We start from the raw sequence: 17,031 nt of genomic DNA, 5'->3' as shown, positions 1-17,031 counted from the left end.
AGTATTAACCCTTTTACTTCTTTTTATACTATGAAGCATACTATCATATCATGATGCCCTTGAACCTTCCGCCTCCCTCACCCCACAGACACACTGTTCTTAGTGATTATTCTATCATAAGCTAATAGTGACCTTATTTCAGCAATCAAATCATTTTAGTGACATTGAAGTTTGTTTACATTTTATCGTAACCTACTTTTAACAATCAGATCATTTTAACAAAGTTTATATTCTATCATTGACTACGCATAACCTTATTTCTTAGCAATCAAAATATTTTGATTATATTGTACAGTTTTAACTACATTACCATTTAGTATTTATCCAAGCTTTACGTGTTTGCACCTTTGTGAGATCCCTTTGAATGAAACACGTTATAAATCTGTAATGAGTTTAACAGAAATGAGAAATGAAAAAGGACCATACTTAACAGTAACCAGGATGGACGGGATTAATAATTAGCAGATCAGACGGACAGCTAAGGTTGAGTTCAGAGATAAAGCTAGAGAGATAGTTTGGACATGTCCTGAGCAGAGAGAGTAGATTAATATTGGACAAAGAATGTTGCAGATTTAGCTGCCAGGCAGAAGAAGAAGAGGAAGATCTCAGGAAAGATTCATGAATGTAGTGAAGGAGGACATAAAGATAGTTGATGTGGCAGTAGAGGAGGTAGGATACAGGGTGAGATGGAGGCAGGTGATCCACTGTGGTAACGCCTGAAGGGAGCAGCTGAAAGATGACAAAGAACATATGATAAGTTAAAGAAACTCTTCACTTCCAGTTTTGAAGATAAATTTTTGAGCTCAGATCCAATCAGTGAAAGTCTGGGTGATTTGAGAGGTAACCATCAATCCTAAAGCAGAGAGACACAGTGGGTGAAAGAAGACAAAAATGCCTATGTTTTGTTGTCTGTGGGGGAAAAAAGGAGCCCAGCCTGGGCATTTTTCTAAATTGTGAATTTTGTCTACATTGTTTAAAGTTTTCCGTTTATAAAGTTGGAACACATTCTTGATTGAGCTGCATGTTTGGCTGAATTGATTTCTATGGTTGGTTAAAAAGCTGAGGGACAAATAGTGGAAAAACTGATAGATGCAGAATAATAATAATAAGAAGAAACTTAAGCAGACATCTTTTTGTTCCTGGGCTAAAGGACTTATGTAATCACTCCAGAAACCTCTGAGTGATTGTTGAAGACACCTGGTGGACTTCATCTGGTTTCTTTTTAAGGTCCAGCTATCTGAGATCTTCATACAGTTGTCTTCTGTTCTTCTTGTTTTCACCAAAGTCCAAACCAAAACCACATCAACAATTTGCACATCAAATTCACTTACAGTCAGTTTAGTCCAACTATAATACAGTCAGTATCATTACATTATAAAATGCCAATTGGTAAAAGTTATCTATCCAAGGAAGCCAGCAGATTTTGTGAAACCTTCACTTTGTCACTATCTCTCATCCTTAGCAGCACATTAGCAACAGTGGAAAGGAACTTTGAACTGGAAGAAAACTCCAATAGAACCAAAAAAAAGGCTTAGGATGAACGGCATTCTGCCTTGACTGGTTGGGATTTAGGAGGACCGAAAAGAGAGAAAAACATGATATGGCCCAGGTGTAATTTCTTTGGGAAGAAAAACAAAGAAAAACAGGTCACTGACTGCAGTAATTAAAAATACAAACATAGAGCAAATAAAGACAGCAGCAGAGTGAGGAAATGTGGTCAGTTTGTGCTCCAGCAGTCTAAGCCTATAGCAGAATAACTAAGGGATAGCTCAGACAACCCTAACTATTGCATTTTGTTTTAAAAGGAAAGTCTTAACTTTAGTCCTCAAAGTAGACAGGGTGTCAGCTTCACAGACAGAAACTGGAAGTTGGTTCAGCTTGAGAGAAGCCTGAAAACTAAAAAGCTCTGCCTCCTGTTCTACTTTTAGAAATTCTAGAAACCACAAGTAAACCTGCAGTCTGAGAGCAAAATGTTCTGTTAGGAAAATATGGAACAATAAGATCTTTAATATAAGATGGAGCTTGGCTGTTGAGAGCTTTGTATGTTAGAAAAACAACTCATTCTGGCAAAGTTGGGACATAATGGAAATAAATATGAAGTGATTTGCAAATCTCAAACATTTTTTTAAGTCAAATCCAATAGTTAGGATTGGTTTTTGGGTTTCCTGAGCTATCCCTTAGTTATTCTGCTATAATTTCTCCAGATTCTTGGAATCTTTTGATGATATTATGTACTGTAGATGATGAGATATTCAGTCTTCCCAATTTTATTGCAAATATATTTTTATTGGAATATTATTGCGAAATAGTTTCACTATTTTTGACACGATTTTTTTACAAATTGGTGAACGTCTGCCCATTTTTACTTCTGAGAGATTCAGCCTCTAAAAAGCTGTATTTATACACAGTTCTCTTCCTGATCTGTAGCCAATTAACCTAATTAGTTGCAAAAAGTTTATTTGTACCACTTACATTTACAGCTTTTTTGGTGCCACTGTCCCAACATGTTGTAAATGTGTTGCTGCCATCAAATTTATAATGACCTTATTTTATTTCCCTAAAAAATGTTAGTTTCCTAGTTTAAACATTTAATGTTTACTATGTTCGATTGTAAACCCATATTTTAAGTTCCAGAAAATATGGATTTTTGAGATTTGCAAATCATTTATTCTGTTATTTTTTGTTTTTTCTTTTTTTTTCTTTTTTTTACATTTTATACAACGCCCAAACTTTTTGATAAGTGAGTTTGCAAAATTTTTAATTCTATTCTGAATTTGACAGGGAGCCAGTGCAGAGAAGCTAAAACTGGAGAAATATGATCTCTCCTTCTATTAAAAGTCTGGCAGCAGCATTTGGATCAACTGAAGACATTTAGCAAAGTTTTTTTGGACATCCAGATAATAAAGAATTACAATAGTCCAGCCTAGATGGGATAAATGCATGGACCAGTTTTTCTGCGTCATTTTGAAACAAGATATTCCTAATTTTAGTGCTATTACGTAGGTAGAGGGAAGTAGTCCATGTAACACAGGGGTGCCCAAACCTTTTCACTGAGGGCCACATACATAAAAATATAGGAGGGGCTGGGCCACTTATTATAAATTAGGTATATAGCCTTAACTTTAGTGTATTAAAGGTCGAACAATCAATTAAAACTGGCAAAATATGCTATATTGTTGAATATAATTAAAGACAAAACTGCCTTCATCACAGCTTTCCATGAATGGATCTTTATTGATTTATTTAGAAAAAGCTTTGGTAGCTCATTCTCAGAACAGCAGCCTCAGATTTCTTTTTAGACTGAAGATTTACAGTACAGAGAAAAAACAAAGGGGAAAATGGGACGGGTAAATTTCAAGCTTGTTATTTAAGTTATTAGGCTTAGCAACACACCTATTAACGCTCGTTTAAAACGGTTATCAACATTAACAGACTGAACTGGAGTCGTGCCAAATATCTGGACAAATGTCACTTGATCAAGGAGCAAATCTGCATCAGATGAGATCAGCTGACTTTGCGTGTGCGCGTTGTGCACAGCGGTGTGTACTCTGTGTGTTAACAAGAAAAACGCATAGAAGAAAGTGGTGCGCAAAAGCAGGGTAGTGACAGAATTGATGCAGAATGTGTACCTGCACATGCATTCGTATTAACACACGGGTACTGTGGAATATATTTTTTACTCACCTAAAGTGGGAACGACATTGCACTCAGAGGGAGCAGTGATGCTGCGCTTTGGACCGAAGGATGACTGGCAAGTCTGGAGTAAACTTAGTGGTTGAGATGCGAAGGACATCATTGACATGGCTGTCGGTCATTTTGGTTTTCATTCAGCTTTTGTTCAGTGTTAACAGAGAAAATGTTTGCTCACATATATATGTTGAGCCAAACAGAACGATAATTTTTTTCGGGTGGCGTCTCATCAGAGGAAACTTTTCCTTTTCCAAGCTCTGGTAGAACTCAGGGAGGGAAAGCTGCTGATGTTTATTCCTTAGAGAATCATCACACTGGGTTTCTATGAGTTCTAATTGCAGATTCTCTTCCACTTCTTCAGCATCCACCAAGAAAGAAGTTGCAAATAGCTTGATTTGTTTTTCAATGACAAAAAAATCTTGAAAGCACTGTCTGAATTCTGTTTCAAGACATGTAATCACAGACACATATTTTCCTTTTACAGCAGAAAGGTCGGCCTGATGATAAGCAGTTCTGATCTCGGACAGTGTGGGGAAGTGCACAACGTTGAAGTTGTGCAGTTGTGTCTTAAAGAGATTGAGCTTCACACAAAATGCTTTCATTTGCGCATAAAGTCTTGGTACAAGCTGCTCTTTCCCTTGAAGGCTCTTGTTCAGGGTGGTTAAATGATCAGTAAGATCAACTAAAAATGCTAGGTCTGCCAACCATTGAGGGTCATTCAGCTCATGAAGAGGTCGGCCCTTCTCTTTCAAAAACTGATCAATTTCTGACCTCACGGAGTAAAAACGTTTCAGCATGGCGCCCCGGCTTAGCCAGTGCACATCCGAGTGGTAGAGTAGATCCCCATATTCAGCATCCACATCAGAAAGGAAAGCCTGAAATTCTCTATGGTACAGTCCTCTTGCTCGAATTATGTTGACAGTTTTCACTATTGTATTCATTACATCTCCAAGATTGACTGTCTTGGCACAATGGGCTTCTTGGTGAACAATACAGTACATTTTAACAGCCTCACCTCCAGTCTCTTTCACCTTAGCACACATCATAGATGCTATTCCTTTGTGTGCACCTGCCATAGATGGAGGCCCGTCTGTTGTAACTCCACACAGCTTGTCCCATTTAAGTCCTATTTTGTCAATTGAGTCTGAAACAGCTTCAAAAATATCCAAACCCGTTGTTGTGCCTTTTAGACTCTTAAGATCAAGCAGCTCCTCTGTAACTCCAAAGTTCTTGTTCACTCCCCGCAAAAAAATTAGCAGCTGTGCGGTGTCTGTGGCATCAGTGCTCTCATCGCATACGATGGAGTAAAAATCAAAAGCACAAGCTTTATCAGACAGTTGCAGTTTAACGTTGGCTAACAAGTCTTCAATGTGTTGCACAACTGTATTTCTGGACATTGTTGAGGTCCTGCACTTTTTTCGGGCACATTATTTCTGCGACTTTAACAATGCAGTGTTTCATGAGGTCTCCATCTGAAAAAGGTTTGCCATGTCTTGCAATGAGTTAGGCGACATCATAGCTGGCTATTGTTGCCTTTTCTTGGACTTTTTGAGCACAAAAAAAATACTGTTGCTGACCCTGCAGGATAGCTACCATTTGCTTTACTTTCTGCTCTCGCTCAGCACCAGTGTAGGATGCATAGGCCTGATGTTTGGTTTCATAATGACGTTGTAGATTATATATCGTATTTGCCATACTTTCATAACTGCCACAGTTTCAGTGCAGATCAAACAGACACACTTCCCCTTGAATTCTTTAAAGAAATATTCACTCTCCCACCGTGTCTGAAATTTTCTGCACTCACTTTCTACCTTTCATTTTTTCGGTTCTGCCATGTTTAGTGGCAAGACCTGGATTAAAACTCAGGATGACCTGTCCTTTCAGGCCGTAGCCCCCAGGCTGTGGAATGCCCTGCCCCTATCTCTTCATGTGGCTGTCTCTGTTGATTCCTTTATAAAGCAGCTGAAGACATTTTTATTCAGACAAGCTTTTAGTTAAATGTTCTACTTACTGTTTTTATCAGCTGTTCCTACTGTTTTTGTCTTATATTAAGCCTGTATCTGTATTTCTGTAAAGCACTTTGTGATTTTATCTATGAAAGATGCTATATAAATAAAGTTTACTTACTTACTTTACATTAGAATTGGAGCCCAAGTTAATACCATCCAGAAGAAATGAAAGGCTGCAAAGTTTGTTCCTGAGATGCTCAGGTCCAAAAACCACAACCTCTGTCTTGTCTGAGTTTAAAAGCAGAAACTTCAGAGTCATCCAGGTTTTTGTCTTTAGGACATATTTGCAATCTAAGTAATTGATTATATGTGTCATCAGTAAACAATGTAAATTTATCCCATGCTGTCTAATAACTTTACCTAATGGAAGCATATATAAGGTAGAGTATTGGTCCAAGCACTGAACCATGAAGAGCTCCCTGACTAATGGTTGTATGAAGAGATTCATTATTAACATAAACAAACTTGAATCTATCAGATAAATATTATTTAAGCTATTTTAAAGCTTTTCCTGTATACCCAATCCTTATCGAAAAACCATATGAACATCACATGGGATTTTCACGTGGCATATGTGAAAAATAGTTCTTTGTGTTTCTACTGTGAATTGAGAAAAGTGGAAAAATTACATGTGTTTCACGTGTGAAAATCATAATGTTCTCACATATTATGTGAAACATGTTCTGCATGTGTTTCTTGTGCGATTTTGGAATATTTTTAAGATGTTTCTGTGATCCCATGGTGTAAAACTTTGGATCACAAGTGAAAAACGTCAAATTGAGGTCCTTTTTCCATAAGGAAATATCATGTTCTAGTCTATGTAATAGAATAATGTGGACAGTTGTACTTCAGCTATACTGTATGTATTTGTACACATAGTTACTGTAGTTGTGTAGATATTCTCAGACAAAGGCCAGGACGAGACCATCACACTCGACTAGATTTTGAGTTTTAAGATTTGCGTCCAGATTGTGAGTCACACTTCCCTCACACCAAACCTTCATGCTGGGCCTGTTTTCAAACCCCATAAAACCGTTTGCACTTGCTACCAAGTTCTCATGCGTAATAGAAAAGCAGAGGCTGTGAAGAATGCATGAAGGCATTTTCTGTGGGTAGCTGGGCCCAGATTAGAGTATGATTTAGGTGGTGGAGTGACCTGCATTATAGAGCATTCTTTTGTCACATAAGACCAAAGAGACAAGATACCCAGGCAACAGGAGGGCACACCCTGTACTGGAGCCCCCAGGAGGAGCAACAGACAGGAGGCTGGGTGGCAGGGATCCTGAGACTATGACTGAAACCTGATTACTAAGTTTACATCCTCTAGATAGGCCAGTTTTATTATCCCCTTTGCTTTGTCAGGGTCATGGCTGACCCCAGCCATATGAGAACCTCACTAAACAATTTAATCAGTAGGAGCGTACCGGCTACCAATTTATTCTTCTTATCACTTGATCCATTTGGACTTCCATTCTGGAACATATTCTGGAAACTAGGCAATGGCAGGTAGGGTTTGTTCCCCTGATGATTTGTACAGCCTATTTGCAGAGCACATGCACTATTTTACTGATATTAGAAGAACATTTCCCACGTTTAACAGAAATCGCACAATATCTCAATAAACTAACCAAGAAAGCTTGAGGAATAAATATAGATCATGTGATTTCCTGACGTAAACTGCATGGGCTCTATGGAAACATGTCATGTGACCAAACACAGGACAAAACTGATACCAAAAATCCACCATGTAAACATCAATGATACTCGTACACCACATATACTTCAAGAACACAATATGTACACAGCAGAGACCAAATGGCATTGTGAACGTTGTATTTACACATATATGTAGCTTTCACAAGACTGATAAGAAAGACAAGTATTGGCAACAACTATTACGCATAAAGTACACCACAAGACCAAGGCAGTGCAGATAAAACGTTAGCATAGCGCACCATGAGAACTAACTTTAGTTATCATGGTGTATATGTGAGGTATATGTAACATTTAAGAGTTCATTATACATAATTTTTGAACATAACCAATAAATATGTAGTGACCTGCTAGAAATCATGCTAAATATGTTGGAGCATCAGATGCGCAAAGAGGAGAAGCTGTGATATTATTTTCTTAAATCCACATTTCTCAATACACTGTAAAAACACAAGGCAGAAACACAGAAGTATAACAAGTTGTTTGTCAGAGGCAAGGAGGTCAGAGATGACTTTTAATGGTTTCAGGTCTTTAATGGTCTCTGAAGCCAGACTGGAGTCCAACAGACCATTTTCCTCCAAATATATACAGTGCCTGGAAAAAAGTCTTCTTAGCCTTGAACCTTTCCATATTTAAAAATTGCTTTTCACAGACACTCTCCATCCAAACCCACTGCAGATTGACCTATTTTGCAATAAAGAATGGGCACAAATTTCAGACTTTAGGTCTGCAAAACTGGTAGAGGCAAACCCAAAATACTTACAGTTAAATTTAGAGTAAAAGGTACAGTGGCTAACACGTTTAAATGCACAGCAAATGGTGGAACTCGCTGCAAATTATTAAACACTCCACAAACATGAATGATGCACACTCCGAAATGCACAAACACAAAAAGTGAATGCAAAAAAAAGGCAGTAAATAAAAATTGCTACAATCACAGAAAATAGACAGAAGCAAAATGAATTATGCTGCAAATACCAAAAACCCTAACACATCCCAAAACACCAGCAAGTAAGAAAAAAGATGAAAACTTACTCCTCAAAATGGAAGTGCACCAGGGGGATTAGGTGGATGTGTTTTGTTAGTCCTGTCTAATGAAATAATTCAAGATTCATTTGTCATCACCTCATTTTTATAAAAATATTAAAAAATGCTTTAAAATCAGATACAATTACGTGTGTCTTATTTGGCGAGTCTAATGAAACAATTCAACATGAACTCTTGTTCGGAAGTTCACATGACATGAAGGTTATTATTTTTTGTTTTTCAAGTGCCATTGGTTTGTAATTTGTTGATGTTCCCTAAGCGAACCACCATGTTTAGGAGGAGGGAGCACATATAGGTGAGCTGACTGACATCTCACTGCCAGCACCAGGTCAAAGGACAGAAAGACACCTCTGAATCCAGCCGTGAGTCTCTCTGATGTTCTGGTGCACTTCTTTTTTGTAGAGTAAGTTTGCATCTTTTTTCTTACTTGCTGGTGTCTTGGGGTTTTTTGCAGAGAAGCTAAAAGTGAAGAAATATCATCTCTCCTATCAAAACTGGATAAATGCATGTACCAGCTTTTCTGCAACAACAACAAGATGTTTCTAATTTTTAGTGATATTACGCAGGGGAAGAAAGTGGTCGTAGCAACATTTTTAATGTGGGGGTTAAAAGACATATCATGATCAAAAATAACACCAAGGTTTTTTAATATTAGAACTGGAAGCCAAATTAACGCCACCCAGAGGAAGTGAAAGGATGCAAAATTTGTTCCTAAGATGCTTAGGTCCAAACACCACTACCTCTGACTTATCTGAGTTTAAAAACTGAAAATTAAGAGTCATCCAGGTTTTATGTCTTTAAGACATGTTTGTTTTCTAAGTAACTGATTGGATTCCCTAGGTTTTATGGATAAATATAACTGAGTATCATCAGCATAACAATGAGAATGTATCCCATGCTATCTAATAACTTTACCTAATGGAAGCATATATAAAATAAAGAATATTAGTCCAAACACTGAACCCTGATGATCTTTACGAGTAACTCTGGTGTATGAAGAAGATTCATTATTAACATTAACAAACTAGAATCTATCAAATACATATGATTTAAACCATTTTAAAACTGTTCCTGTAATCCAAATATCATGTTCAAGTCTCTGTAATAGAATTTTGTGATCATTTGTATCAAATGCAGCACTGAGATTTAACAGAACAAGTATGGACACAAGTCCACTGTCTGAGGGCAGGAGGACATCATTGATAACTTTCACCAGTGCTGTTTCTGTGATATGATGAGCTCTAAACCCTGACTGAAACTACCCAAACAGATTATTTCTGTCCAGGTGTTCACACAGTTGATTTGCAACTATATTCTAAAGAGTTTTTATATGAATGGAAGATTAGCTATAGGTCTATAATTGGCCAGAACTCCTGAATCAAGATCAGGTTTCTTAAGTAAAGGTTTAATTACAGCAACCTTAAAACTCTGTAGTACATAACTATTCATTAGAGACAAATTAAGCAGATCTAAAATGGGGATATTTATCAGGGGAAATACCTATTTGAACACTCTGGTTGGGATGGGATCTAGGAGACATGTTGATGGTTTATTATTTTTGACAATTCGGAAAGCTCAACAGGACAAAAACAGTCCAAACACAAATCAGGTTCTAGTGACACTTCTAAAGCTGCCTCATCTGACTAGGAATCAAAGGCAATAGTAGGAAGGATGGTGTGCATTTTCTCTCTTATTAAAATTATTTTATTTATAAAGAATCTCATGAAGTCATCACTACTCATAGTGTTATAGGGATACATGGTTCAACAAAGAGAGGACTCTTCATTAGTCCAGCTATTAATGAACTAAACAGAAACCTGGGGTTGTTCTTATGCTCTTCTATTAAAGATGACTAATATACAGTTCTAGCTTCACAAAGTGCTTTCTTGTATATTAGCAGGCTTTCTCTCCAGGTTAAATAAAATTCATTCCATGTTAGTGGAGCCATTTTCTTTCCAACTTTCTAGATGCCTGTTTTACAGAATGTTACTCTGAATTAAACCACGGAACCAGCTTCCTCTGACTGATCACTTATTTTTCAAAGGAGCAATTTTATCAAGTGATGTTTGCGTTGAAGTTGTAATAATATCAACAAGATGATCTAAGTTGCTGCTATCTGTTGCATTACTCTGCAAGACAGAGAAGAAGAATAATGGAAGAGATTGTTCATATGTGATTACAGCGTTATCTGATAAAACAAAGACTATTATGAAATTTCCTCTCAGTGGCTGTGTAATCAGTCAGTGTAAACTCAAAGGTTATTAAAAAAGGATCAGACAGAACAGGATTGTGAGGATGTAGATCAAGTGTATGATGAAGAGAAATAGATTTGTGGACAACTTGGGTAAACCCAATTGACTCTATTAAATTATGAAAGGCTATAATAAATCTACAACATCTACATGAATACTGAAATTCCCCACCATTATGACTTTATCTGTATTTAATAAGTCAGATAAAAAATCTTAGAATTCTGACAAAAATTGAGAATAAGGGCCTAGTGGGACAATACATAACAACAAGTAAAAGTGCTTGTTCTGATTTTCATTTTGGATGAGAAAGACTCAGGGTCAAAGACTCATAAGAATTTTACCTAATAATTAGTTTAGCAAAAATTAATAATCCTGACTGAAAAATAGCAGCTACTCCTTCACCTCAACCTGTTGTTCTAGGAACATGATAATTAGATAATTAGCAGGAGTGGATTCATTTATACTGACAAAATCCTCCTGTTGTAGGCAGGTTTCTGTAAGACAAAATAAATCAATATGATTTATTCTGCTTCTGGTCAGGGTTTCTACCCCAGATCTACACTTTCTCACAACTTAAAACTATGAACTTTTCTCACATGAACTTGTGGCCTCTATGTTCTGTTCATTAGCTTTCACAGTTCATGCTGCGACCTTGAAGAACCACAGAAGAGTTGTCTTATCTGTAACAAAGGATGAATAGGTTCCAGAGACTCTTGAAGGACATTTCTAAAATCAGAACCTTTTTCTTTTTTCTTTTTTTAAATCTAAGTGTTTCTTTATCTTCTGGTTTTGTTTTGTCTTGTCAGTGATGGATAATCAGAGTTCCTGAGAAACGGTTCAAGGACCAAAAACACAGAATGAACTTGGGCATGCAGCAGAACTTTGTTTTTGTTATCATAAACGATTTCATGACCTCTAGATTTATCAGGTCAGGTCCATGTGCAGGCCAGCTGATTATCAGACATTTAACATAAAAACAATTGTTTTTTTATACACTGAAACCAAAAAAAAAAAAACCAACACTCTCTAAAAACCTTTGCTTTAAGGAAACTTTAAGGGACAATCTGCTGACTTTTGAAGTGATATTCTGTCAAATAGTTATTACCTTATCAGCTTTGACACTGGTAGCTGGCTTTTTTTGAAATGTTTACTCATTCACTCACTACATTGTAGTCACTATATAAGTAGACTATATAGTGGATGGGGGCAGCACAGAGTTTTTGTATTTGAACACAACGTTTATGCAGTGTACTTCATAATTATGTGAAGTAATCACAATCAGGCGTCACATAAATGAACACCACAACATAAGATGGAGGCCAGAATCCAGGCCAGAATGTGAAGTGATGGGCAGCATATTACTGCTGGGTTTGGCTGAAGAATGTAATTAATATCGTATGACATAACACTGACATAGGATGTATTTACACATAACTGTGTCACTTTTGTTGTATTTCATTTATTTACATGACTGCAGAAGAAACTGTAACAACCTTTAATAAACTAAAATTATGTACAAACATTTTCAGAAAAACTGATTTCAGAGTTGTAGTTTGTATGCAAATATTAAAACTGAGCAGCAGCATTATAACTCTTGAATTGCAGCTTGCTTTTTATGTTGTGATTTACAACATATCATGATTCATGTTTAAATTTAAACTTTAAAATATAGTTTCAGTTTACATTTTTCTAATAATTTCTCTGCAGCTCAGACAGAGGAGACAAGACTTTATAGCACAGACAGCTAGATAATTAAAAACATCTTCAATGAAGCACAAAATCACAATGAGCTGTGGATGTTAGCTTTAGCCTCAATTGGCCTGTTGTGTCAGCTCAGGCAGCAATGCATTATGGGCTATTTCCACTGATTTAGTGTACAACTTTGAACATGACTTTTACTGAACCATGTAACCACTTTCGATACAGTTTATAGTGGGAGGAAAGTTACAGATAAAATTTTGAATAGCTCTGCAAAAAGGCTTACTCATGATTCATGATTCATATAGTGAACGAGGGGACAGTTCCAACACTGTAGAGGACAGAGTCTGGAGAAAAGGACAGTAGTCTTTGTCCAGGCTAGGCTAACAGCTAGCCAAACAAGGGCCTGTCTCTTTTAATCAGTTTTCAGTCCACTGGAAGTTCAGTAAACTTTAGCTACATTAACACAGCAACCTCAAAGTTTTTCGACTGAGAAAACAGCAACAAGCTAAACGAATGGTGAATGCTAAACTGTAGAGCTTCATGATTAGCTCATGTAGTGTTGTTTCACACCGATATGTTGTGTTTCAGAGAGAGTTGTTTGATAAGCCTGGAAAATGCTCAAATCTGGCCCCTGGACCAAGACCTGCCCTTTTGTCATCTCTGCATCGTCTACAATTTCTCCAGAATGCAGCAGCTTGTTTTCTGACTGGTACCAAGAGGACACAATCTTCAGTGGCTTCCTGTCCATTTTCAAATAGTTTTTTATTATGAACTTTTATGTAACTGATCTTCTTAACCTCTCTTCACCAGGAGGACTCAGGTCTACCAGCCAGTTTCTCTTGGCTGTTCCTAATCCAGATTTAAATATAAAGGTGATTGGGCTTTTGCAGAAACATGCAGAACACTTTTAGTACTCCCACCTCAGGCTGTAAAAACGTTTAAATTCCTGCTTAACACCCATTTTTGTCTTATTTTGGCTTTTGATTTAAACAGAGCATACGATTTTAATAGATCTCATTTTGCTGTGTTTTTCTAAATATTATTGTTCTTTTCTCCTTGTTTTTCTATAATTTTGCTGTATTGATGTTAGGATGTGAAGGTCTTTGGTCAGCCTCAGTTGTTTCCAATGTGTTGGAGAAATGAAATAGGAACAGATTTTCAGAGTTTCAGATTTATCATGTTCTCTTTCTCGGCAGAGACCAAGTCAGGAAGGCGGGGGGCCGGGCTCAGCTCTGGTCCCTCCTCCACCTGTTTGAGTCTCTTTGTTGGTCCCGCCCGGCCCCCCCAGCCCTGGATGTCGGTGTGAATATAAAGTCCGGTCCGGGATGTGGTCTCTCTGAGCTCCGGGGACATGATGCTGCCTCTCGGTCTGATGCTGCTGCTGCTGCTTCCGGCCGCCGCCCCCGCAGACCTGTGTGGTACTGGCTCTCCGGGGCTCGGTTCGTCCCCGCCGGTCCTGCTCCTCCCGCAGCCCGGCCCGGAGGAGTTCGGGGCTCCCGGCGTGGCCTCGGCTCGGTCCGCGGCGGAGGAGGCGGCGGGTCCCGGGGAGGCGGAAGAGGATGGAGCAGAGCATCATCATCATCACGGCGGCGGGTTCCGGGTGGTCCAGTGGGAGTGGAACTACGTCCAGACTCCGTACATCATCGCCATCTGGCTCCTGGTGGCCAGCGTGGCCAAGATCCGTAAGTCTGCTGCTGTGCGCGTGCGCGTGAGAGGTCTCAGAATGCAGGTTCACGGGTCCAGGACCTGGATCTGAGCCTCTCAGGTCCAGTTTGTAAGAGTTTGAATCAGTGCTGCCATGGCCGTAATTGTCTTCTGAGAGTCCCAGGTCCAGAAGCTGTTCTTTAGCCCCCCTGAACCCCTGTGACCCCTGTGGCTCCTGTACCCCCTATACCCCCTGTGACCCCTGTGGCCCCTCTATTGATTGATTTTTGACAGTTTAAGAAACAACCTGCAGGAAGTGTTTGATGCTGATGAAACTATGTTTTTTAGGTGATCTTTAATCTGTTTTGTGTTCAGAACTGATGACCTGACCCAAAGCAACATTTGGGACAAAGAGCGTGTTTGTCTGGGACAATGTCAGATAGTATGGGACAGTGTGGGACATGTGCAACATCTAACCTGTAGGATAGTGTGGGACAGTATGGGACTAATGTGGGACAGTTAAGACTGCTGTGGGACAGTATGAGACAGTGTGGGACAATGCTGGACAGTGTGGACATGTTCGCCAGCGTGGGATTCAACTTCCTGTCCTCTCAATGAAACGGCTTCAGTTGCATGTTCCAAATACTGAAACACGTTATCTTTAACGCAAAGTTGCAACTCTCACTAATTTTTCTTCAGTGTTGTTTTTTTAATTCAGCTGGTAAAGTTAGAATAATTATCACCCACCATCTTAAGTGAAGATGGGGCAATAATATTTTTGTCTGTGTGCATGTGTGTGTTTGTCTGTTAGCAAAATATCTCATGAACTTCTGGACAGACTTTAATGAAACTTTCAGAAAGTAATCACTAGATGTCTGCAACTGATTAACTTTCGGAGTCAGTCTGACCCAAGATGGCCGGCACAACCAACTGACCTTAGAAAAAATAAAACTGGCTGAAAGTCAGCCAGTTCTATAGATACAGAGCTAAAATCTGATGTGGTAATAGCTGAGAGTCCTTCTCACGCATACTTGTAGCACTAGTATATCTCCCATAACTTTATTTTTCTAAAGCCAACAGACAACAACAGGTTGGTTTGTGAATCCTGGTTTCCACCAATCAGAGGCCCCATGATGACAGCCTTCACTGCTGTCTTCACTCACTGGATGTAAGGCCAGTGGTAGACGGCTCTAAATGCTGAGCGGTCCTGCTCCACGTGTGGTTGCTGCTCAGAGCTGTGCTTCGGTTCACCTTGGCTTTTTTAATGAAAAAAGTTTTTAATGAAAGTGTCTGATGTTTTATTGAAGAGTCAGTAAAGAAACAGAAACTATCTCCAGCTATCAGGCCCAAAAAAACAGAGTGTGCCCCTTCAGATCTCGGGTTGTTTCCTGAAAAAGTTCCCTTGAAGTATCGATTGTGTGAGTTACCACAGGGAGGAATCATTGAGCAGAGGAGCTCCTGCAGGAAAACAGCCTGTTGGTGGCGCTGTTGTGCTGAGTCGTCATCATCAGGTGGAGTGCTAACAGGTGCAGCACAGGACACCTTATTTATCTCTAGTCTGCGCCTCCTTGGTCCGTGCAGGTTTTAGTAAGTGAATTAAAGGAACCAATAATGTTAAAGAAAAACTAAGATGTAATTAGATTTTTGTTCAAAAATACAAAATATTCATATGAATTATGAGTCGTTTTTCTTTTTATGGTCAAAATGGGATTGAAAAATATCTTTAAAAAATGATTTGATTCTATTTTTAAATGAAATTATTGGCAAACAGAAGTTAATTATTGACCCATTTAACTGCTGTCAGGATGATGCAACAAAAGATCCATTAAAATTACATTTCAGATAACCTTGTCAGTGTTGAAGGAGAGTTGGCTTTAAGCTCCGTTCAGAAACCTACATCTCTGTGACATGGGCGTAAATCCCAGGGAGGGGGGGCTCTGGACTCCCTGGGAATTATGGAAAAACAGAGGTCGTCCCTCCCAATAAATCATGTGAGGAAACCACCTAAAAATGTATTATTTAGACAAAATGATGCATTTCTGCCTTTCAGAATTATGCTCCTCCCTTCATTCTCACAGTGGTTTGGTCCATTGAACTGTTAACACACAGGAAGGCTGCCTGAAAATTGGAGTAGTGGAGATAGCGTTGATAAATGGCCTCCTGTAGGTAGTTTTATTAAAGCTCTCTTGTTAGTACAGTGGTGACTGAATCTGCCTGTCATGTGGGTGATCTAGGTTCAAATCCCTGACCTGTGGGGTTGTTAGCATTTTTAATTTACGTATCCCTAAAGTACTCACTTCCTTTGGCTGTTCATCATTTTATTTTTCTGCTCCTAGCTTCAAAATCTTGCCTCCAGTTAGTAGCTATTTTGCAAAAGTTTACTTTAAACAAATGGCATGTTGCATGTTTTATATATTTCCACAGCATTTTGTTCACTTCATCACCTCACGGTTGAATCTTGTGTGTGAATGCCCAGCCCTGCTGCTTACACAGTAACTAACCACACAAACTGTACAATTTGCATTACATTTTCTGTGAAACAAAGACATGATATATGTTGGTTAATATCTTGTTGGGTAAAATGTGTCTTGTGAAAACAGTCCAGTCTACACTCAACAGGGTATTTTTAATTTAAGCTGTGTAAATTAAAACAGACAAGACATGTACACAGCTTTCTGGATTTCTATAAAACTGAAGAAGTGCTGTGTGGAAAGTCCAACGATGACGTTCAAAAGCCACTTAATTAGTTAGATTAGGTGGATATTATTTAAGTGCAGAAAGAGAGAAATAGAGCTAAACCCTTCGAATGAGGTAAACTACACCCATATTTGATGTACATTGACACTTACTCATCATTATTCACCCTGGAGAGTGAACACATTAAAAACCTTTATGAATACTGTAGTTACGCTCATCTGACTTTTTGTTTACACGTTTCCATGGCAATACTTAAAGTCAGTGCATGTCCTGCTCTC

General features: G+C 38.5%; 1 protein-coding gene across 1 annotated transcript in view; it reads left to right on the top strand.

The window, feature by feature from the left end:
• Positions 1 to 12,811: 12,811 nt before the first annotated feature.
• The window catches only part of slc9a5 (solute carrier family 9 member A5), a 49,875-nt gene continuing 45,655 nt past the window's right edge, over positions 12,812 to 17,031 (top strand). Inside the window, exons 1-2 of the mRNA XM_017434875.3 lie at positions 12,812 to 13,284; positions 13,609 to 14,094. Of these exons, the coding sequence (XP_017290364.1) occupies positions 13,764 to 14,094 (331 nt within the window). The 5' untranslated portion in view covers positions 12,812 to 13,284; positions 13,609 to 13,763. The remainder of the gene's footprint in view (positions 13,285 to 13,608; positions 14,095 to 17,031) is intronic.

This window comes from Kryptolebias marmoratus, linkage group LG15, assembly GCF_001649575.2.
Source record: "Kryptolebias marmoratus isolate JLee-2015 linkage group LG15, ASM164957v2, whole genome shotgun sequence".
NCBI classification, from domain to species: domain Eukaryota; kingdom Metazoa; phylum Chordata; class Actinopteri; order Cyprinodontiformes; family Rivulidae; genus Kryptolebias; species Kryptolebias marmoratus.
The sequence above is the reverse complement of the archived record's forward strand: the minus strand, read 5'-3'. Positions and strand labels throughout refer to the sequence as shown.